This window comes from Coregonus lavaretus (genome assembly GCF_964263955.1).
Source record: "Coregonus lavaretus genome assembly, chromosome: 27".
NCBI classification, from domain to species: domain Eukaryota; kingdom Metazoa; phylum Chordata; class Actinopteri; order Salmoniformes; family Salmonidae; genus Coregonus; species Coregonus lavaretus.
The window spans coordinates 38,643,233-38,666,848 of NC_140014.1; the positions used below are offsets into that span (position 1 = coordinate 38,643,233).

Sequence of the window (23,616 nt, forward strand, 5' to 3'; positions counted from 1 at the left end):
TTACATTAGCCTACTTAGCCTACAGTTCTGCTCAGGTCATGACGCCCCTTTCTTGAGAGTGTCTTCTCCCCCTCCTTGAGGGACTTTGAACAAGTCTCTAGACTAGCCCCACCTCTACTTCTACAGATGTAGGATATTCATTTGAGCCAGTTTGCGATTTCAAAAAAATTTGGAAATGTGAATTATTATAATTAAATAAAAAATATTGTACGGGTTGATACAATTTTGTTAGGGCAAATCAAGTCAGACATTTTAAAGTGGAAATTACTAACTTTAAAAGCCTGTTTAAACATTAAATACACAACAAGTTTGCATTTCGTGCTGTGCAGGACAATTCTCAGCAGCAAAAGAGTGATCAAATTAAGATTCTACATCTGTAGTAAGGTACAATTACGCATGGAGTCAACCGAACCAAATTATTGACTTGAACAAAAGGAGTCACTTGTCAAATTACTTGACTCTCTCTTTCAAATGATGCTGAGCCCTCCTCGCCACCAGTGACATCTGTCAACCCAAGATAAGACAGTAAAACAATGCCGAACCTAGATGACCTGCTCGTCCACATCGGAGATTTCGGACCATACCAAATGAGAATCACTGTCCTCGGATCTCTGCCGGTGCTGACCTTCGCGTTCGTCCTCGTAGGAGTCGTGTTCTTGGGGAACACCCCAGTGCACTGGTGCCGGACCTCCGGGACAGAGCGCATCCAGGATGAATGTGAATGGACGGACAAGGAGCTGCGTGAACTCACCGTCCCGCTGTTGGATGAGTCAGGGCAGGGCGCGTCGGGCGCCTACAGCCGCTGCCAGAGGTTCGATGTGGACTGGAAGTTCTGGAACGGCAGCCAGAGCAACTGCAGTGACCTCAACGACTGGCCCTTGATTTCTAATCTCACCAAGTTACCGGTAGTCGCGTGCGACAGCGGCTGGGTGTTTGATCCGTCTCGCACTACTATCGTTTCAGAGGTAAATTTGGGCTGCAAAAAAACCCCGCAGTGTCTTGAAGTTCAGGAGTTCATGTTCTACTAAGAAATAAATGAATGAATTAATACATTAATTGTATTTAACCTTACATGTATCAGGGAGCCATACTGAGACCAAGGTCTATTTTACAGATGAACCTTGCATTACACAAATTACAGAAAATACACACATCAAAATAAAAATACAAAATGCAAGTAGAAAAAAACACATGTTCATAAAAAACAAAGACATCCATCAGTAAAAAGGTCCTCAATCAGCATTCTGAATTGTCCTAGAGGCATCAAAACATCACATTTCAGAACATTTTGAAGAAGAAAACTAAAAGCTGATTTATCTAACTCAGTAGACCAAAGGAATTTCCAGAGTTAGCCATCCCTGAGACCGGGTGTGGTAACGCCTATGTCTAAAGTTTAGTAATGATGTTAGGTACAGTGGGACTTTTTGTAAAAGGGCTTTATAAATGAAAACTTTCTGGTAGAGAATGCAGTGATGAGTGCTAAAACTGTCACCCATAATAAAGTGCAGTGCGCTATTTTATTTTATTTTTTTATTTCACCTTTATTTAACCAGGTAAACCAGTTGAGAACAGGTTCTCATTTACAACTGTGACCTGGCCAAGACAAAGCAAAGTAGTGCAACAAAAAACAACACAGAGTTACATATGGGGTAAAAAAAAACATAAAGTCAGAGATACAACAGAAAATATATATACAGTGTGTGCAAATGTAGCAAGTTATGGAGGTAAGGCAATAAATAGGCTATAGTGCAGAATAATTACAATAGTATTAACACTGGAATGCTAGATGTGCAAGAGATTATGTGCAAATAGAGATAATGGGGTGCAAAAGAGCAAATTAAATAACAATATAGGGATGAGGTAGTTGGGTGGGCTAATTTCAGATGGGCTGTGTACAGGTGCAGTGATCGGTAAGGTGCTCTGACAACTGATGCTTAAAGTTGTTGAGGGAGATAAGAGTCTCCAGCTTCAGAGATTTTTGCAATTCGTTCCAGTCATTGGCAGCAGAGAACTGGAAGGAATGGCGGCCAAAGGAGGTGTTGGCTTTGGGAATGACCAGTGAGATATACCTGCTGGAGCGCAGACTACGGGTGGGTGCTGCTATGGTGACCAATGAGCTAAGATAAGGCGGGGATTTGCCTAGCAGTGATTTATAGATGGCCTGGAGCCAGTGGGTTTGACGACGAACATGTAGTGAGGACCAGCCAACAAGAGCGTACAGGTCACAGTGGTGGGTAGTGTATGGGGCTTTGGAGACAAAACGGATGGCACTGTGATAGACTACATCCAATTTGCTGAGTAGAGTGTTGGAGGCTATTTTATAAATGACATCGCCGAAGTCAAGGATCGGTAGGATAGTCAGTTTTACTAGGGCATGTTTGGCAGCATGAGTGAAGGAGGCTTTGTTGCGAAATAGGAAGCCGATCCTAGATTTAACTTTGGATTGGAGATTCTTTATGTGAGTCTGGAAGTTGAGTTTACAGTCTAACCAGACACCTAGGTATTTGTAGTTGTCCACATACTCTAGGTCAGACCCGTCGAGAGTGGTGATTCTAGTCGGGTGGGCGGGTGCTAGCAGCGTTCGATTGAAAAGCATGCATTTAGTTTTACTAGTGTTTAAGAGCAGTTGAAGGCTACTGAAGGATTGTTGTATGGCATTGAAGCTCGTTTGGAGGTTTGTTAACACAGTGTCCAATGAAGGGCCAGATGTATACAAAATGGTATACTGCATCTAAAAGCTTTAATGAAGTAGCAGCTGTGTTCATATATGATGTCGCCATAATTTAGGACCGATAGGACCTTCAACTGCATAATCTGCTTTCTACTATTTAGCGAGAGGCAGGACCTATTTCAATAGAATAAGTCCATTTATATTCTCAGCTTCTTAACTAACTCCTCAATATGCTTTTTAAAAGACAGCTTTTCATCTATCCAGATGCCCATATACTTGTAAGCAGGGACACGATCAAAATGGACACCATCCAAAGTACATATGCTTAAATCATCAGAGTTGTTTTTATGCGCTCTAGAGAACAACATATACTTAGTTTTACTTGCACTCAATACTAATTTCAGGTCAATAAGGGTTTTCTTTAATACAATGAAGGCAGACTATAGTTCAGATAGAGCACGATCAACCGTTGGGGCAATAGCATACACAGCAGTATCATCAGCATACCAGCAATGTTCCCTCTAAACTGCATGTGTACGCGGGCGTGCAGTGGCCCCAAGACTGCCGCGCAGTGGCCCCAAGACTGCTGTGCAGAGCACAGAATAAATATAAGCCCACAGGGAGAAGCACGAGATTGAACTTCACTCAACTTTCTAGAGTTTTCCGTGTTGGTTAACACTATCAACGTTTCCCTTTACTGTGGCAATTGTTTTCCCTTTACTGTGGCAATTGTGATCGAATCAACGCAATATTAGCCACTTTCAATGCAACATACCGAAACATAACGAACTACGCAAGAGATTTTGTAGTAGGCAGAACGCATTGAAGTAGTATTCTTTTGCACATGACTCAGCTGTACTCTACACAGACCGTGCGGCATAACCAATCCGAGCTGCAGTAGGCCTGTATGCAAATAGACCATTGCCATATATGGATCTGTGCCATTTACTTTGAACTGGACATGTTTACAGCTGTGGTCATGAGTAGATGCGCTTGTTTTGAGATCAAAGCAAGAGCTGCATGTAGCCACGTGTGCACATTTTGTTCATATCCTTTGCTAGTTGGTGAGTTATTAGCCCAGTTTATAGATAATTTGTAGTCAGCAATAGGGAAGTGATTGCTTCCTACAAGAGCACAAAACATGTGCATTTCTAGACATCTTTGAAAAATTTTGTCTTAAAGGGGCAGTGTTGTATTTTGAGACAGGCTTGAATAAGCTAAGTAGCCAATAGGCAAAGGGTAGCATAATTTGTCTGATTCTCTGTAATAATCATATGGAAATAATAATGCATTTTATTTTGTAAAGTGGTTTCTTCCATCAAACATCACAACAACATGTTCAACCTCCTTGTCTGAAAGACAAGTGGATAAACAGGTTAATATCAAGCCCTGCATGTTTTTTTTCAAAAGTCTCATGGAATCTAGGCCTACATTGAACACCACACATTGGCTGCTACTGTAGGCTGAATGATATAACAGCTATTTCCATGTTAAAATGTTATGGGGTGCATTTTCTCCATTGTTTTTGATGGTAGGCCACTCTGGTAGGCCTACATTATAATAATAATATGCCATTTAGCAGACGCTTTTATCCAAAGCGACTTACAGTCATGTGTGCATACATTTTTACGTATGGGTGGTCCCGGGGATCGAACCCACTACCCTGGCGTTACAAGCGCCATGCTCTACCAATTGAGCTACAGAGGACCACATTATGATCAAATAGCCACAGTAGCCTACTTGGCAACTGTTGAAACTGTAACTTAAAGCGGGTACAGCCTCAGTGTTCACAGTAAATGTGCGCTGGAAGTTGCACAGAATTTTCACAATGTTCAAGTTTGCACTCATCAGACCTGAAATTTGCTCAGTGCCTACATTTTTTGAGGGAACATTGCATACAAGTGCAGGTTACATTTTTTTTTTTACAGACAAGTCAATATTGTTAATCTAAAAAGTAAAGGACCCAAAATTGACCCCTGCGGGACACCATTCATAATATCCAGGAAACCTGATTTAACACCATCAGTAGATACACATTGAGTTCTATCTGCCAAGTAATTTTTAAACCAGTTATATGCAGCCTGGTCTAGGCCAATTGAGGAAAGCCTCTGAATTAGCAGTGAGTGATCAACAGTATCGAAAGCCTTTGACAGGTCAATGAAGAGGGCAGCACATTATTGCCTTTTATCCATATTGTACAATTAACCACATCCTTTGTAACTAGGGATGCAGCAGAGATAGTGCTATGGCCTGGTCTAAAACTTGACTGATGTACATTTAGAATACATTTTAAAGATAAGAAACATAGGCACAGACATATGCATACACACACATGATAACATACGCACTATACACACACGTGCACATGGATTTTGTGTTGTAGGTATGTGGTAATAGAGTAAGGGCCTGAGGGCACACAATGTGTTGTGAAATCTGTTGTGAATGTATTGTAATGTTTTTAAAATTGTATAACTGCCTTAATTTTGCTGGACCCCAGGGGATCCATAATTGTAAAAAAAAAATACTAAAATACTAAAAGATCTTAGCTGAGAATTAATAAAGGATTCTAATATTTTAGCTAGGCAAAAAAGTTTAGAAATAGGGTGATAATTATTTAAGTCACAAGGGCCATCACTTTTTTGACGGGAAGTACATTGGCCATTTTCCAAACCTTGGGGATAGTATCAGATATAATCGTCAGGTTAAAAATATGGGTTAAAGATTCCGCAATCGGGGGGCAGAGAGCTGCAGCAAAAATGGATCAAACATATCAGCCCCAGTGGATTTTTTTACATCAATCTTAAGCAAGGCATCTAGCACATCACAGATAGTAAATTGTTGAAATGAAAACAAAGATTCATTAGAAGTTGATGGGTTAACTGTCGAGTCAGCTAGAGGCTGGCAGAGGGGAAAGCAGTCGATTGACTGACCAGGGTCAATTAGACCACAGTTTCTCTCTAATAAAAAGCCTGCTGAGATAAATTGATGATTAAAAGCATCACTTATCCCATTCCTCCCAGTTATGATACCAGAGTCAGACAGAACTTGCTTAGGCAGGGAAGAAGGGGAATTTGTACGCTTTAGTGCAGTTACTGTTTTCCAACATTTAGAAGGATCACCAGCAGAGTCAGAGATAGAGCTTAAAAAGTAGCTTGATTTAGCTTTCTTAATCGAGATAGTACATCTGTTTCTCAATTGTCTGAAAGATTGCCAGTCCACTACTGAGTCAGTTTTCCTTGCTTTGGCCCAGGCCTGATTTCTCATCTGAATGAGCTCAGATAACTCAGAACAAAACCAAGGGTTAGATCTATCTTTCACTCTGAATTGTTTAAAGGGGGCAGGTTTATCTGCCAGAGAAATAAGGATACATTTTCTAGAGCCAATTCAGGGTCAGGAATGAATGAATTACAATCTGTTTCAAGTGCATGGTCGGTACATTTACTGAATAGCCTATTATCCAGGATAATTTCATAATGCCAACAAAAGTTAAAGTGCTGTGCAACATTTATCATCGGTAATTTGACAGCATGTTAGCATCTCTGAGTAGCCACCCTAAGGGTCACTCCTTCATCTTAAACTAAGCATGACATCATCCCTTGAGCAAGGATCTGTTTTCTCAGCAATATAAAAGGTGCATTTGTCACAAACACACGTAATGTTATCTATGTATTTACGTGTTTATGTATTTATCTATCCCAGTTTTCCTTAGTGTGTGAGGATTCATGGCTAGCAGATTTCAGTCAGGTGTCCCTGGCTGGAGGGTTCTTCATCGGTGCTTTTGTCATTGGATACTTGGCAGACAGGTACATCAGCATTTTGTTTAAACACTGTGATAATAACAACAAATAGCATCAGTCAATGTAAATGCAACCAAAGCAGCAGTGATATACTGTAAATAAATATTGTCAATATAACCTGTATGGGTATTATGAGAGCATTCCCCCTTATGCAGCAGAATAGAAACGCTACTCCCTTACTGCTCCGTTTATGACATTAACTTTGTATAGCCTAAAACAGTTCTTCTGACGTGACGCTTTTTAATCGTTTTAATGATGTCAATTGCATTCTTAAAACATTTTCATTATTCCTCCTCCAACAGGTTTGGCAGGAAGCCCTGTTTCATCCTGTCTATGTTTGGCCTGGGGGTGTCAGGGATAGCTGTGATGCTGTCACCCTTTTACCCCCTGCTGCTGCTCTTCAGAGTTCTGCAGGGCTTCTGTTGCAAGGGAGCATGGACAGTCAGCTATGTATTTAGTATGTTGTTTTCTCAACTCACGGTGACTGGTATGGAAGTACCAGAATCAAGCCTTAAATGTGAAATACTGTTATGTAAGGGAGGTGTTCTCTGCTCTTTGCTGACTAGAAATGCAGTCACATGGCAGTCACACATAACATCACTGAAACACCTGGGTATTGTTTTTACAAAGTTACAATTTATTAATAAAATATGCAAAATGATAAATCACAGAACACCGAAACAGAACACAGAAACACAGTCCATACAAGGTTTTTAGGTAGAAAGTCAGTGTCCATTTACTAGTGATCAGAGGAATGATATGGGAGGTTTTCTGCTTCGTTCTGTACCTGCTCCTGCTCCGACGTTTCTGTTATTGTAGTCTTTCTTGTTTTTGTCTTTGATAGTCATTGAGTTCTTTGGATCAAACAACCGGAAGTTTGTCTCATTGGTGTCCCGTAGCTTTTATTCTGCTGGGATGACCATCCTACCTCTCTTGGCATACTTCCTGCCCTCCTGGAAAACCCTGCAGCTGGCCATGAGTCTCCCCTGCTTCATCTTCATCACTTACTTTTGGTAATATGTCAATATTTCCGCACACACACACACACACACACACACACACACACACACACACACACACACACACACACACACACACACACACACACACACACACACACACACACACACACACACACACACACACACACACACACACACACACACACTGATCAAGTAGGTGACAGTTGTTGTTCTGGGTACCGACCTTGTGGCATGTCTTATGAAATTGGAATGCAATATTATACTTTATAAAAATGCAATCTACCTAGATGATCCTATACTGTGTGGTGTCCAGGGGGTTGGGTAAAACATAAGAGATTAAGATGATGATGATGATGATTATTATTATTATTATAATAAAAATATAAAAATACCTTTTCCCTTTCAGGCTCATTCCAGAATCTCCTCGCTGGTTGTTGTCACAAAGAAGAACCAAAGAGGCTATGAGGATCGCTGAAAACATTGCCAAGTGTAATAAGAGAACTGTCCCTGAGAATTTCGAAGAGGTTGCCTACTTTTAATTTCCGAAACATCTTGTTGTGCTTCATAGAGCTCTCTTCAGAGTTGTGTAAACTGTTCAGAGTAGTGTAAACTGTTCAGAGTTGTGTAAACTGTTCAGAGTTGTGTAAACTGTTCAGAGTAGTGTAAACTGTTCAGAGTAGTGTAAACTGTTCAGAGTAGTGTAAACTGTTCAGAGTAGTGTAAACTGTTCAGTGTAGTGTAAACTGCTATCTACAGTAGATGGAAGATGGGAGGCTGATACTATAGAAGTGAAAGTGCACACATTTAGTGGGGGGGGGGGGGGGGGCTGGAGGCGGTGACGTTACCCGCTAAACCAGCCTCAGCCGCAGGCACATCACTTATCACATATCAGTCTTTTTTTCAGTTTGATCTTCTGGAGGAGAAGCAGGAGCAGGAGGCAGAGATAAGTCATCTGTCCTTCATGGATCTGTTTAGGATGCCCAACATGAGAAGAAACACCCTGATCCTCATCTACGCCTGGTAAGAGACACGCCAACTGGGCAACAAGATATCACGATCTCACTTCAGTATTTAATGTTTGTCCAAGGCGGGGATGAACATCACATTTAGAAGTTTAGGCATTCATTCCGACTGGTTACGGTAAGGGTTAAGGTTTGGGTTAAAACAGAAAAAATATAGAAAAAATAAAAACGAGTGCCTATCACTGGGATTGAACCCGTGATCCTTGGAGCCGGAGCAGAGCCCAGCGGTTTAAGCCCTTCCGCTATCCCCCCCGTCCGTCCGTCCGTCTGTCCACAGCACCCTAGCAAGCCGTGTGCCTACTAGATGTTAATAGGAGCTCACGTTGACCCCACTGGACGGTATTTAAGGCATCTCCCGATGTCCTGGAGACCTGGACAAACATTGTGACCTGGCTGAACTGGGAGCTGCTTGGACAGACAGCCAAATTACTCTGGGGGTGTGTCCATTAGAGCACACAGTTGCAAAGTGTTTTGCAAACAGAAATTAGTGTTTCTTATTTGACAAGTTTAGGTTAGTCGCTCCCTGTTTCGGCCTGTTTGCCCTTGGTGCAATCATCCAGTAGGAGTTACAGTTTTTGTTATCGCTCTGGTGCAATTTTCACAAGTATGTGGTACATTTTCATAACTCAAGAACAGATCATCAAAAAGACAGTTGTTTCAAAACTATAAGCACATTTTCAATTGACTAAGTACAATACACAAAATCATACAGTCACTTTTTCACCAAACTTCACCACACTGCTTTAATAAAATGTCATTGGCCAATACAGTACTGTAATACAGTAATATATGCCATTTACGTAGAAGACGTTTTTATCCAAAGAGACAACATTCCGCCCATTTTGGTATGTGACCCCAGTGGGAATCGAACCCACAACTCTGGTGTTGCTAGCGCCATGCTCTTACTAACTGAGCCACGTACAGGACCACTACAATACATAAGTACAATACAATACTGTAAAATACAATACACGATTACAATACAGGTGGATGATGTATGATTGCCATCCCCAGGAGCATACCACCCTCCTTCAGGCCATGGATGAGGCATGCAATGACATCAATCCAGAGATACAGTATGTCAGACTTGGATTTGCCATGCCAAAAGGTTTTCCCCCAGGTGTGGGAACAATTAAGATATTTACTGTGATTTCGATGAGATCCTATGGCCAAATGCTCAAGACAGACTTGATGCAAACTAATGCCTTGCTAAACATGATGTTTCTTTCATTTCTTTAATTTGATTACATTGTGAAAGATGTCTTGAATGATCACACCTTTGATCACACATGGGATAGAAATTATGGACATTTGATGTTCAGTCGATTGCAATGGGTAGTGCAAGTGTAATGTGAAAACATTGTTATGTACTGTAATTTACAGTACTGTAGCATACTACATTCAAAGAGACATTTTGAAACATGTATCTTACATTTGGATTGATTGAGAATACATAATTGTGTTGTGTTTTGGTGATTAAACCAATGCATTCATTATACAGTGCCTTCGGAAAGTATTCAGACCCCTTGACTTTTTAAAATTTTTGTTACGTTACAGCTTTATTCTAAAATTGATAAAATTGTTTTTTCCCCTCATCAATCTACACACAATACCCCATAATGACAAAGCAAAAAAAAGGTTTTAGACATTTTTGCTGATTAAAAATGAAATACACTGAAATATCACATTTACATAAGTATTCAGACCCTTTACCTAGTACTTTGTTGAAGCACCGTTGGCAGCGATTACGGCATCGAGTCTTCTTGGGTATGACGCTACAAGCTTGGCACATCTGTATTTGGGGAGTTTCTCCCATTCTTCTCTGTAGATCCTCTCAAGCTCTGTCAGGTTGGATGGGGAGCGTTGCTGCTCAGCTATTTTCAGGTCTCTGCAGAGATGTTCGATCGGGTTGAAGTCTGGGCACTGGCTGGGCCACTCAAGGACATTCAGAGACTTGTCCCGAAGCCACTCCTGCGTTGTCTTGGTTGTGTGCTTAGGGTCGTTGTCCTGTTGGAAGGTGAACCTTCGCCCCAGTCTGAGGTCCTGAGTGCTCGGGAGCAGGTTTTCATCAAGGATCTCTCTATACTTTGCTCAGTTCATCTTTCCCTTGATCCTGACTAGTCTCCCAGTCCCTGCCGCCACCATGCTTTACCGTAGGGATGGTGCCAGGTTTCCTCCAGACGTGACGCTTGGCATTCAGGCCAAAGAGTTCAATCTTGGTTTCATCAGACCAGAGAATCTTGTTTCCATGGTCTGAGAGTCCTTTAGGTGCCTTTTGGCAAACTCCAAGCGGGCTGTCATGTGCCTTTTACTGAGGAGTGGCTTCCGTCTGGCCACTCTACCATAAAGGCCTGATTGGTGGAGTGCTGCAGAGATGGTTGTCCTTCTGAAAGGTTCTCCCATCTCCACAGAGGACCTCTAGAGCTCTGTCAGAGTGACCATTGGGTTCTTGGTCACCTCCCTGACCAAGGCCCTTCTCCCCAGATTGCTCAGTTGGCTGGGCGGCCAGCTCTAGGAAGAGTCTTGGTGGTTCCAAACTTCTTCCATTTAAGAATGATGGAGGCCACTGTGTTCTTGGGGACCTTCAATGCTGCAGACATTTTTTGGTACCCTTCCCCAGGTCTGTGCCTCGACATAATCCTGTCTCTGAGCTCTACGGACAATTCCTTCGACCTCATGGCTTGGTTTTTGCTCGGATATGCACTGTCAACTGTGGGACCTTATATAGACAGGTGTGTGCCTTTCCAAATCATGTCCAGTCAATTGAATTGACCACAGGTGGACTCCAATCAAGTTGTAGAAACATCTCAAGGATGATCAATGGAAACAGGATGCACCTGAGCTCAATTTCGAGTCTCATAGCGAAGGATCTGAATACTTATGTAAATAAGGTATTTTTGTTTTTTATTTTTAATAGATTTGCAAACATTTCAAAAAACCTGTTTTCGCTTTGTCATTATGGGGTATTGTGTGTAGATTGCTGAGGATTTTTTTATTTATTTAATACATTTTAGAATAAGGCTGTAACGTAAACAACATGTGGAAAAACGTCAAGGTGTCTGAGTACTTTCTGAACGCACTGTATGTCACAGTAAACGTATATTTTGGGTCAATGGTGGTGTGGTGATGTCTAGAAACAAATTAATGCACAATGAAAGGTTTTGAATGTAAGACTGGCTTCGTTAAAAGTGTTACCAGTTTGGAGTTTTGTACTAAGAGTTTAGAAAATTCACTACATACTTGTGAAAATAGTACAAAAGCCATAAAAAAAGTAACTGCCATGGCTGGAGCCAGACACATTTGAAATGTTATTGATGTTTACTGTTCCACTCAAATAAAAGAGTAGGCTACATAAATATACAGTTTGCAACACATCATGCCGTACTCACCTGGAGAAAAATATTTTACTGCATTTAATTGAACAAATGCCACACATCCTCATCATCACCATGGCAATGAAATTATGTTGTGCCTTTTGCCACAGATTTTGAGCCAGGTGAGTGCCGCATGCTGTTCTGTGACGCCCGTTAAAAAATACTTCATCTGTACATGAAATCCTCAGATCAATCGATCCAAAACTTCACCCTGTCTCTGTCCTGGGCAACATTCCACATTAACTGCTCCCTGCTGCTCTTCCCAAGGTTCACAAGCGCAGTTGTTTTCCAAGGGCTGGTTCTCCGCCTGGGTATCACTGGAGACAATATCTTCCGCGATTTCTTCATCTCTGCAGCCGTGGAGCTGCCCACCGGCCTCATCTTCTACCTGTTGGTGGACAGGGTGGGACGGAGACCTCTCATGGCTGTGTCTAACTTCATAGGAGGAGTCGCCTGCCTCATAGTGCCCTTCGTCTCAGTAGGTCAGTAGGTATTTTAATGTATTATTTCAAGTAGGAGTATAGAGACTTGTCCACTTTCTGCATTATTATGTTATTAAGCTCAGAATGCAGATGTAATTGTAGTGGGGAGAAAGTGAGAAAGTGTTTGGGGTGGGATTCGATCCCATGTTGCTCCTGGTGGTGGCATTTCAAGCTGAAGAAGGAGGTTAGCCAATTAAAACTCAGTTACACAACTCTGATGATAACTGACATGTGAAAGCTCAGAATGAAAATAATGGATTCTGAGAATATTTTTTCTCCTCCTTTTATGGGTTTTTATTTTCCTCCCTTTCTTCCTGATCCTTTACTTTAGTTAGGAGATTATCTGTTGTAATCCCATCCTGCATTTTTTGGGGGGGTTGACCATTCTGCTTAATTTGGCCGTTAAAATATGATGCATAGTTTAATATATTCAACCTCTTTTCCTCTCCCTGTAGACTATCTGTGGCTAAAGAAAGCCATAGCGATCATTGGGAGGCTTTCTGTCACCATTGGATTCGAGACTGTCAATTTTGCCAACTCTGAGCTGTATCCAACACCTCTCAGGTGAGAGTGGAACCAAATAATAACATCAAACTCAAATCATTAATGCTGCTCAATCCTAACGTTTTCACAACCTGGATTACATACTGGTAGTCAGTTTAGTACTCGAGACCCGTCTCGGTCTTGAGTCCGGTCTCGTGACCACCTATCGAGTGTCTTGGTCTTGTCTCAGTCTCGGGCAGTGAGGACTCGTAATTTCTTTACGAGACCAGCTGAGACCAGCGGAGTAAAAAACTCATAACTATCCATTTCCTTTCAGTTAGTGCATAAAACCGGTTCGCCAGTCCAAATATATACACACCTTTCTTGAAACATGAATATCTTAACAGCTTTATCTATTATAGACATACTTGCGAAGTGGCGAACCTATAGGCCTTCAGTATGTGACAGGTCCGTGATTCTGAAAGGACAGTTACGGTAATACCAGCGCACTCATGTAGGAGAGTGCACTTTTTGTAAAACACAAAGGGCCAGTGGTGTAGTGGAGGGTATAACAGGTATAAACCGTAAACCCACTTTTTTCCCAGTGGGCATTGCGTATACTCACTTCTTAATCCCTACTGATGTGTATCAAAGTAGTGTAGTAGAGGTATACGACTCATCAGTTATGTAGTACAATAGAGAAGTAATGCACAAAGTAGCCTACACAATCGCAAAGCACGTTAAATATATTCACATGCGCGCCGCACACAGCACACAGCCTAGTTTCAGCAGAATATCATCTGCAGGCAGCAAGAGTGTGCAGCTCTCAACTGGTTTTGGCATGGAATGACATCTGTAGCCGGTAGGGTAGGAAAGACGTTTCACCTTATGATATCTACCAGTAAATGCTAACTAAGGCAACAATGGGTGTGCAAACCAGGCATTGAAAAAATGTAGTCCAAAGTGTTGATTAGTAGGCTATTTGTGACACGCAGTTGTCATCATGTGCTGTTTGCATCAGGGGTGTAGAAAACTCATTAAAAAATGGGAAAACATAGTATCTTTCACACAGGGTGCCTTTCCTTCGCTGGGCGGGCCGTTTGGGAACTTTTTTGGCAAAATTATAGTATACCCACTTCTCCAAGCACCGCTACACCACTGAATAGGGCCGATGGAAAGACAGCAGTCACACAGCATGATGTTAAAGGATAAGCAGTCACACAGCATGATGTTAAAGGATAAGCAGTCACACAGCATGATGTTAAAGGATAAGCAGTCACACACAGCATGATGTTAAAGGATAAGCAGTCACACAGCATGATGTTAAAGGATAAGCAGTCACACAGCATGATGTTAAAGGATAAGCAGTCACATAGCAGGATGTTAAAGGATAAGCAGTCACACAGCATGATGTTAAAGGATAAGCAATCACACAGCAGGATGTTAAAGGATAAGCAGTCACACAGCATGATGTTAAAGGATAAGCAGTCACACAGCATGATGTTAAAGGATAAGCAGTCACACAGCAGGATGTTAAAGGATAAGCAGTCACACACAGCATGATGTTAAAGGATAAGCAGTCACACACAGCATGATGTTAAAGGATAAGCAGTCACACAGCATGATGTTAAAGGATAAGCAGTCACACAGCATGATGTTAAAGGATAAGCAGTCACACAGCATGATGTTAAAGGATAAGCAGTCACACAGCATGATGTTAAAGGATAAGCAGTCACACAGCATGATGTTAAAGGATAAGCAGTCACACATAGCATGATGTTAAAGGATAAGCAGTCACATAGCATGATGTTAAAGGATAAGCAGTCACACAGCATGATGTTAAAGGATAAGCAGTCACACAGCAGGATGTTAAAGGATAAGCAGTCACACAGCATGATGTTAAAGGATAAGCAGTCACACAGCATGATGTTAAAGGATAAGCAGTCACACAGCATGATGTTAAAGGATAAGCAGTCACACATAGCATGATGTTAAAGGATAAGCAGTCACACAGCAGGATGTTAAAGGATAAGCAGTCACACAGCAGGATGTTAAAGGATAAGCAGTCACACAGCATGATGTTAAAGGATAAGCAGTCACACAGCATGATGTTAAAGGATAAGCAGTCACACAGCATGATGTTAAAGGATAAGCAGTCACACATAGCATGATGTTAAAGGATAAGCAGTCACACAGCAGGATGTTAAAGGATAAGCAGTCACACAGCATGATGTTAAAGGATAAGCAGTCACACAGCAGGATGTTAAAGGATAAGCAGTCACACAGCATGATGTTAAAGGATAAGCAGTCACACAGCATGATGTTAAAGGATAAGCAGTCACACAGCATGATGTTAAAGGATAAGCAGTCACACATAGCATGATGTTAAAGGATAAGCAGTCACACACATCATGATGTTAAAGGATAAGCAGTCACACAGCATGATGTTAAAGGATAAGCAGTCACACAGCATGATGTTAAAGGATAAGCAGTCACACAGCATGATGTTAAAGGATAAGCAGTCACACACAGCATGATGTTAAAGGATAAGCAGTCACACACAGCATGATGTTAAAGGATAAGCAGTCACACAGCATGATGTTAAAGGATAAGCAGTCACACAGCATGATGTTAAAGGATAAGCAGTCACACAGCATGATGTTAAAGGATAAGCAGTCACACACAGCATGATGTTAAAGGATAAGCAGTCACACACAGCATGATGTTAAAGGATAAGCAGTCACACAGCAGGATGTTAAAGGATAAGCAGTCACACACAGCATGATGTTAAAGGATAAGCAGTCACACACAGCATGATGTTAAAGGATAAGCAGTCACACAGCATGATGTTAAAGGATAAGCAGTCACACAGCATGATGTTAAAGGATAAGCAGTCACACAGCATGATGTTAAAGGATAAGCAGTCACACAGCATGATGTTAAAGGATAAGCAGTCACACAGCATGATGTTAAAGGATAAGCAGTCACACAGCATGATGTTAAAGGATAAGCAGTCACACAGCATGATGTTAAAGGATAAGCAGTCACACAGCATGATGTTAAAGGATAAGCAGTCACACAGCATGATGTTAAAGGATAAGCAGTCACACAGCATGATGTTAAAGGATAAGCAGTCACACAGCATGATGTTAAAGGATAAGCAGTCACACAGCATGATGTTAAAGGATAAGCAGTCACACACAGCATGATGTTAAAGGATAAGCAGTCACACAGCATGATGTTAAAGGATAAGCAGTCACACAGCATGATGTTAAAGGATAAGCAGTCACACAGCATGATGTTAAAGGATAAGCAGTCCATAAACTCAGACATAATAAGTCAGTAGGTCCCAATCATAAGAATACAAAAACACAACCATTAAGCATTTCCCAATCAAAATGTACAACTATTACTTCCCATTGCAAAAAATATTTAACGTTTAGCACACAAAGTAACCGGTGACCTAAAGTTTGAAGTGGAACTGACAGCGTTTTAAATACTTTGCAGATATGAAACAAACAGACAATCAATAATATCAGTAAAAAATATCAAATTCCCAATTTATGCCACAAAACCAACTTTATAAGAGGTTTTAAAAATAGGTTATATTTGACTCAACGATCCATGACGTACACTAAGGCATTGTTGGCAGAATAGATGGATGCAGTTCAATGCATGATTAATATAATTCACCAATACAAAATAATATATTGTTATCAGGTTGTATATCACAGCTGGCCTGGTACATTGTTTGCTGCCTCCATTCGGGTTGCACTGTTTCAGTTTCAATGACTCAATACTCTGGATAAAAACTGACCTATGTAACTAAGGCTGTGAATGTCAATACAATCAAACTAGCAAGGGCAATGATCATGAGTCCCTTTTTTTCCTCTTCAGTGTTAACCCTTTCATTTCCAACAAAAACTGAAGAAATTAAATCATAACATCATTGAAAATTATAATATTATTTTCCCTCAGCATGCTTTTTTTCACTATTCTGAAAGTCTAAAGAATCCATATGTTGTTCTGAAATATGAACACAGAAATACTGGACATTTTTAACTTTTATTATGGTGGTGATTTTACAAAATTACAATCATGGTCTTGAAATGGACTCGCATTTTTCCGGTCTCGGTCTTGACTCGGTCTCACACCCCTTGTCCCCTTCTGGTCTCGGTCTTGACTCAGTCACGCCCCCCCCACCCCTCCGGTCTTGGTCTTGACTCGGTCTCGCTTTAGGTGGTCTCGAACACAACACTGCTGGTAGTACTATATGCAGTAACATGCAATAATACACATTGGAATATGTGTAAACACTACTGTACGATCAAATGTTTGAAAATAATAATGAAATCATATTGATATGATGTAGTGTACTGTATATCAAGACTAATATCGCTTGTATTTGACAGAAACCTGGGCGTGTCTGTGTGCTCGTCAGCCAGTGACATAGGAGCTATAGCTGCCCCTTTCTTGCTCTACAGACTGGCCAGTATCTGGCAGGAACTGCCCCTCTTCCTCTATGGTATTTCACAATTGGATTTTTAATTTGGATTTTTAGTTGTATTTTTGCATTTATTTTGTATTTTTGTACCTTTTCCTTTGCAAAGATGATAAAACAATTTGGGTTGCACCTCCACTCACATTGGTTGCCCTCCTCTTCTTTGTGTATTTTGTATTTTAGAAATAAGTGCAGATGAATTGATGAAGAAAATATTAAGTATTAAACACTCACATTGACATCAAATGATTGATCTTACTGTGATATACAGCTCATTTCTGCGTCTCAGAATTGTCAGCTCTACTGCTTGATAATATTGTACCATGTGTATCTGTAGGTGTCATGTCAATGTTGTACAGTGGACTGGTCATGCTATTACCGGAGATGAGAGGCATCGATTTCCCTGAGACCATAGAAGACGTGGAGAACTTAAATGGGTATGTTTGTGTTTATGTTTGTGTTTATGTTTGTTTGTGTTTGTTTATGTTTATGTTTGTGTTGATGTTTGTGTATTTGTTTAGGTTTATGTTTGTGTTTGTGTTTATTGTTGTGTTTGTGTTTGTGTTTATGTTTGTGTTTGTGTTTGTGTTTATGTTTGTGTTTGTGTTTGTTTTTATGTTTATGTTTGTGTTGATATTAATTAGCATTAGCCCCTTATTATGCCCTCTTTGTGTTACCAGGAGGAGATACAGATAAGCCTCAAAAGGAAAAGACGGCAACAGAAATAACTACACTATTTAACATATTTCATATATTTTGGTGAATTTCACACAGAAATACACACAAATGTAAACACGTACTGCTATCTGTTACTCAACGAGTCTTGGGAGGAAGAAAAGTGACATGTAAAGTAGAATGGCGTAAAAGAGAGAGGAGCAAAAATTAAAAACGTTTATTTGTCTTTCAAACACTTTGTTTATAACATCATCAAATAAAAGGTTTCATACCATAACGATTGTTTGTTTAATGAACACCATTTTATATCTATGATAAATGTGATATTGAAAGTAATTGTGTACTGATGGAATAAAATAGCATTTTCAACATCCAGACGACAATGGCATTTATTTTTTATAAAATATTTTGGGGTAGATCAAATTCAATATTGAAGATAGATTGTGGCTTCTATCAATGTAATTGTCTGCAGCATTTCCAAACCCCCATACAGTGGGGAGAACAAGTATTTGATACACTGCCGATTTTGCTGGTTTTCCTACTTACAAAGCATGTAGAGGTCTGTAATTGTTATCATAGGTACACTGCAACTGTGAGAGACGGAATCTAAAACAAAAATCCAGAAAATCACATTGTATGATTTTTAAGTAATTAATTTGCATTTTATTGCATGCAATATTCTCGTAGTTTCTACAGATTTTAAATTAAAGATAAACATTTTTGCTAAGAGTATTATTATATTATTGATCGATTGACTATGACTTTTCATATCCCCCAGCAGTGCTATTTGCAGAGTTAGATCCAAGTAAATGTTGCAATGTTGTCAGCCACTCCTGAACCTGTGACAAAAAACAAGCTACATATGGGCAGTACCAAAACAAGTGATCGAATGATTCTGCCTCTTCGCAGCAAAATCAGCAGAGTTGGGATGGTTGTATCCCCATATACTGTCTATAGCATTCTAGTTTTGAATTTGGCATTGTTTATGTATTAGTTCATAAACTATGTGCCTTGGAATCGGTACATCGAAAATCTCCTCCCAATTATTTTGCAACCTGTAAGGTGCAACTGTCAATTTTTTGGTCCTTAAATGAAACTGGTATACATTTTTATTTATCACAATTTTCTTTTTCCAATTTTGGTCTTTAATGCAGGGCCGACAGACAAGTTCCTTACCTTCTCCCCTTTCCACTTGCCTCTTCCATTTTTGTAGTAATGCTGCAATCAGTTGGTTGTAATTTTGGATAGAGCAGACATTTCCATATGTTTTTGTTAACTGCACATGTGACATAACTCCACCAGTCCTATTTATGATATAATTTACAAAGATTATACCGTATTTTGTATTTTCTTCCAAAAATAATGTTTTTTTTTTATCAATCAGTATATTTGGGTTAACCATAGTATTTGTTTTAATATTTGTTCTGTCTTTTCTGGTGGATTAAACTGATTTATTTAATTTAAATGTTTTAGTCATTTAGCAGACGCTCTTATCCAGAGCGACTTACAGGAGCAATTAGGGTTAAGTGCCTTGCTCAAGGGCACATTGACAGATGTTTCACCTAGTTGGCTCGGGGATTAGAACCAGCAACCTTTCGGTTACTGGCATAATGCTCTTAACCACTAAGCTACCTGCCGCCCTATTGCAACCAGATTTCTATTGCTTGTTTTAAAAATAGCGATATTTTGCAGATTATTTCATTTTCAAATAACCGAAAGTGAGAGGTTGTGATCTGAATGAAGGGAAAAAGGCCATTCTAGAACACGGGGTGAGCCATTATTACTAATCTGCTAGAGAACAGATCAGATTTAAGTATAGTTTTAGTATGACTGAAGCCTTTAGTGAGAGGACCAACGCTTTAATATTTAATAATTTCTGCGCTCCGAATTCATATTAATTATATAAATAGGCCCGTTTAATTTTGTCTGGCTTGCCGTTCCAAATAAAATTGAATATTTTTTGCTCATATAATTAAAAAAACAAGTCGTTAGTTGTAGGCAGGGCCATTAGTAAATAGGTAAACTGGTATATGACTAAATAATTAATCAGGGTGATTTTTCCACAAATAGACAGGTGTTGTCCTTTCCATGGTAGCAAAATCGTATCTAATTTGGCTAGCTTTCTATTAAAATGTATTGTAGTGAGATAATATATTTATTTCGGATATGAATACCAAGAATGTCCACTTCACCGTCTGAACGCTTTATTGGTAAACTACACGGTAATGTAAAAGTTGTATTTTTTTAAAGATCCAATATGTAATATGGTGCTCTCGGTTTTAATCCAGAGAGGTTAGAACAATTATCTAGATCCTCTATGAGGCTGTGCAGGGATCCAAATTGCGGATTTAAAAGAAAACATGAATTGTCAGTGTACAATGACATCTTTGTTTTTAAGCCCTGGATTTCTAGCCCTTTGATATCATTGTTGAATCTGATTTTAATAGCTAACATTTCGATGCCCATAATACATAAATATGTTGCTATACATAACCTTAACCCATTGTATAAGAGATTCTCCTAAATTAAAATAGTCTGGGCATTTCAGTCATACTTTATCAAAGGCCTTTTCAAAGTCTGCTATGAATACCAGGTCTGGTTTCGCAGATTTTTCATAGTGTTCGATTGTTTCCAGTACTTGTCTTATAATATCTCCAATGTATCGTCCTTGTAAAAAACCTGTCTGATTAGGATTAATAATATCCGACAATAGCTTTTTAATTCTATCTGCTATGCATTTTTCTAGGATTTTGGCATCACAACACTGAAGTGCAAGGGGTCTCCAGTTTTTTTAGGTGGACTGGATCTTTATATTTACCACCTGGGTCCTGTTTCAGTAATAGTGAAATCAGACCTTCTTGCTGAGTATCTGATAGTCTACAATTTTTATAGAAGTGGTTAAAACATGTTAATAACGGACCTTTGAGTACATCGAAAACTATTTGATATACTTCAGCTGGTATGCCATTCAGCCCTGGAGTTTTCCCAGACTTGAGGCTTTAATTGCATCTAGAAGTTCCTCCTCTGTAATTAGGCCGTCACATGAGTATTTCTGTATAGCTATTAATTTTACACTATTAATAGAGAAAAAATCCTTACAATTAACTTCATTTAGTGGAGATGGAGGAGACTGAAATGAAAACACATGCTTAAAGTACTTTTCTTCCTCTTTCAAAATATAATTTGGTGAATCATGGATGACTCCATCATTTGTAACAAGTTCCTGTACATTCTTTTTGTTAACATTTCTGTTGAAGATTAAACAATATTTTGGTGCATTTCCCCAAATATTCCATCCAGTTCGCTTTATTTTGTTATAATATATTACACTTGATCTTTCTTGAGTAAGTTCCTCCATTTCTTTTTGTTTTTCCTCTACTTTATTCTGTGCCTCTGTTACAGTTTTTATTGCTATCTATCTGTACTGTTAGTTCCTCTATTACCTTTTTTAAGATTAACTATTTTGACCTCAATAGTTTTTGTTTTAAAGATGAGTATTGAATTGCATGGCCTCTAAAGGCACATTTAAAAGTGTCCCATACAATAATGGGATCTGCTTTACCTATGTTATGTAAGAAAAAGTCAGTTATAAATTCTGTCTTGGTTAAAAACAAGTTGCCATCCAGTAATAATATAATAATAATAATAATAATAATAATAATAATAATAATAATAATAAATAATAATATGCCATTTAGCAGACGCTTTTATCCAAAGCGACTTATAGTCATGCGTGGATACATTTTTTTTGTGTATGGGTGGTCCCGGGGATCGAATCCACTACCTTGGCGTTACAAGCGCCGTGCTCTACCAGCTGAGCTACAAAGGACCACCAGTAGGCTTTGATTACATTTCCAATATCCTCGCCCTCGTGGAAATTCTGTAAGAGTAATGTGTTACCAATTATTTGATGGTCCGACCGCATTCTGTCCCCTATCAACACTCTTTTAACTTTTGGTGCCACATTACTCTTACTAGCTTGATTGAGCCTCCGCCATGTATATCTCACTAGGTCAGGATATTTAAGCCTCCATATATCCACTAGTTACCATATATCCATAATATTAGTACTTTCCTTAAGTGCATGAGGGTGATAGTTTGCAGTGTGATTTCCTTTACGGTCCATTGAGGTACTTAAAACTGTACTATAATATCCCATCATAATAATTGAGTCATGTTTTGCCTTTCAAAGAAGCGTGGATCATCATTATTTGGACCATATAGATGAATGAGCCAAATCTATTTATGGTTGAATAGCATATTTAAAGGGATCCACCTTCCTTGTGGATCTGTTTGAACAGTTTGCATATTCGGATCAAAATTATTGTTAATTCATCAACTCTTTTGAGTTTCTTTGCCCATGGGAGAAATATATTTCGCCCCCCCCCCCAGTCCTTTTTCCATACAACTTCGTCTAAAGGTGTTTTCTGTAAACAATATACACTGCTCAAAAAAATAAAGGGAACACTTAAACAACACAATGTAACTCCAAGTCAATCACACTTCTGTGAAATCAAACTGTCCACTTAGGAAGCAACACTGATTGACAATACATTTCACATGCTGTTGTGCAAATAGAATAGACAACAGGTGGAAATTATAGGCAATTAGCAAGACACCCCCAATAAAGGACTGGTTTTGCAGGTGGTGACCACAGACCACTTCTCAGTTCCTATGCTTCCTGGCTGATGTTTTGGTCACTTTTGAATGCTGGCGGTGCTTTCACTCTAGTGGTAGCATGAGATGGAGTCTACAACCCACACAAGTGGCTCAGGTAGTGCAGCTCATCCAGGATGGCACATCAATGCGAGCTGTGGCAAGAAGGTTTGCTGTGTCTGTCAGCGTAGTGTCCAGAGCATGGAGGCGCTACCAGGAGACAGGCCAGTACATCAGGAGACGTGGAGGAGGCCGTAGGAGGGCAACAACCCAGCAGCAGGACTGCTACCTCCGCCTTTGTGCAAGGAGGAGCAGGAGGAGCACTGCCAGAGCCCTGCAAAATGACCTCCAGCAGGCCACAAATATGCATGTGTCTGCTCAAACGGTCAGAAACAGACTCCATGAGGGTGGTATGAGGGCCCGACGTCCACAGGTGGGGGTTGTGCTTACAGCCCAACACCGTGCAGGACGTTTGTCATTTGCCAGAGAACACCAAGATTGGCAAATTCGCCACTGGCGCCCTGTGCTCTTCACAGATGAAAGCAGGTTCACACTGAGCACATGTGACAGACGTGACAGAGTCTGGAGACGCCGTGGAGAACGTTCTGCTGCCTGCAACATCCTCCAGCATGACCGGTTTGGCGATGGGTCAGTCATGGTGTGGGGTGGCATTTCTTTGGGGGGCCGCACAGCCCTCCATGTGCTCGCCAGAGGTAGCCTGACTGCCATTAGGTACCGAAATGAGATCCTCACACCCCTTGTGAGACCATATGCTGGTGCGGTTGGCCCTGGGTTCCTCCTAATGCAAGACAATGCTAGAACTCATGTGGCTGGAGTGTGTCAGCAGTTCCTGCAAGATGAAGGCATTGATGCTATGGACTGGCCCGCCCGTTCCCCAGACCTGAATCCAATTGAGCACATCTGGGACATCATGTCTCGCTCCATCCACCAACGCCACGTTGCACCACAGAC

The 23,616-nt window shown here is 40.2% G+C and overlaps 1 protein-coding gene across 1 annotated transcript; it reads left to right on the forward strand.

The window, feature by feature from the left end:
• Positions 1–533: 533 nt before the first annotated feature.
• Positions 534–18,009, forward strand: slc22a3 (solute carrier family 22 member 3; the record flags this gene model as incomplete). Its single annotated transcript, XM_084144495.1, has 11 exons — positions 534–965; positions 6,371–6,474; positions 6,771–6,925; positions 7,313–7,481; positions 7,858–7,975; positions 8,356–8,471; positions 12,115–12,329; positions 12,785–12,893; positions 17,225–17,337; positions 17,651–17,750; positions 17,994–18,009. 11 exons carry the CDS (start codon positions 534–536, stop codon positions 18,007–18,009), a joined length of 1,647 nt encoding a protein of 548 aa, XP_084000621.1.
• Positions 18,010–23,616: the final 5,607 nt, after the last annotated feature.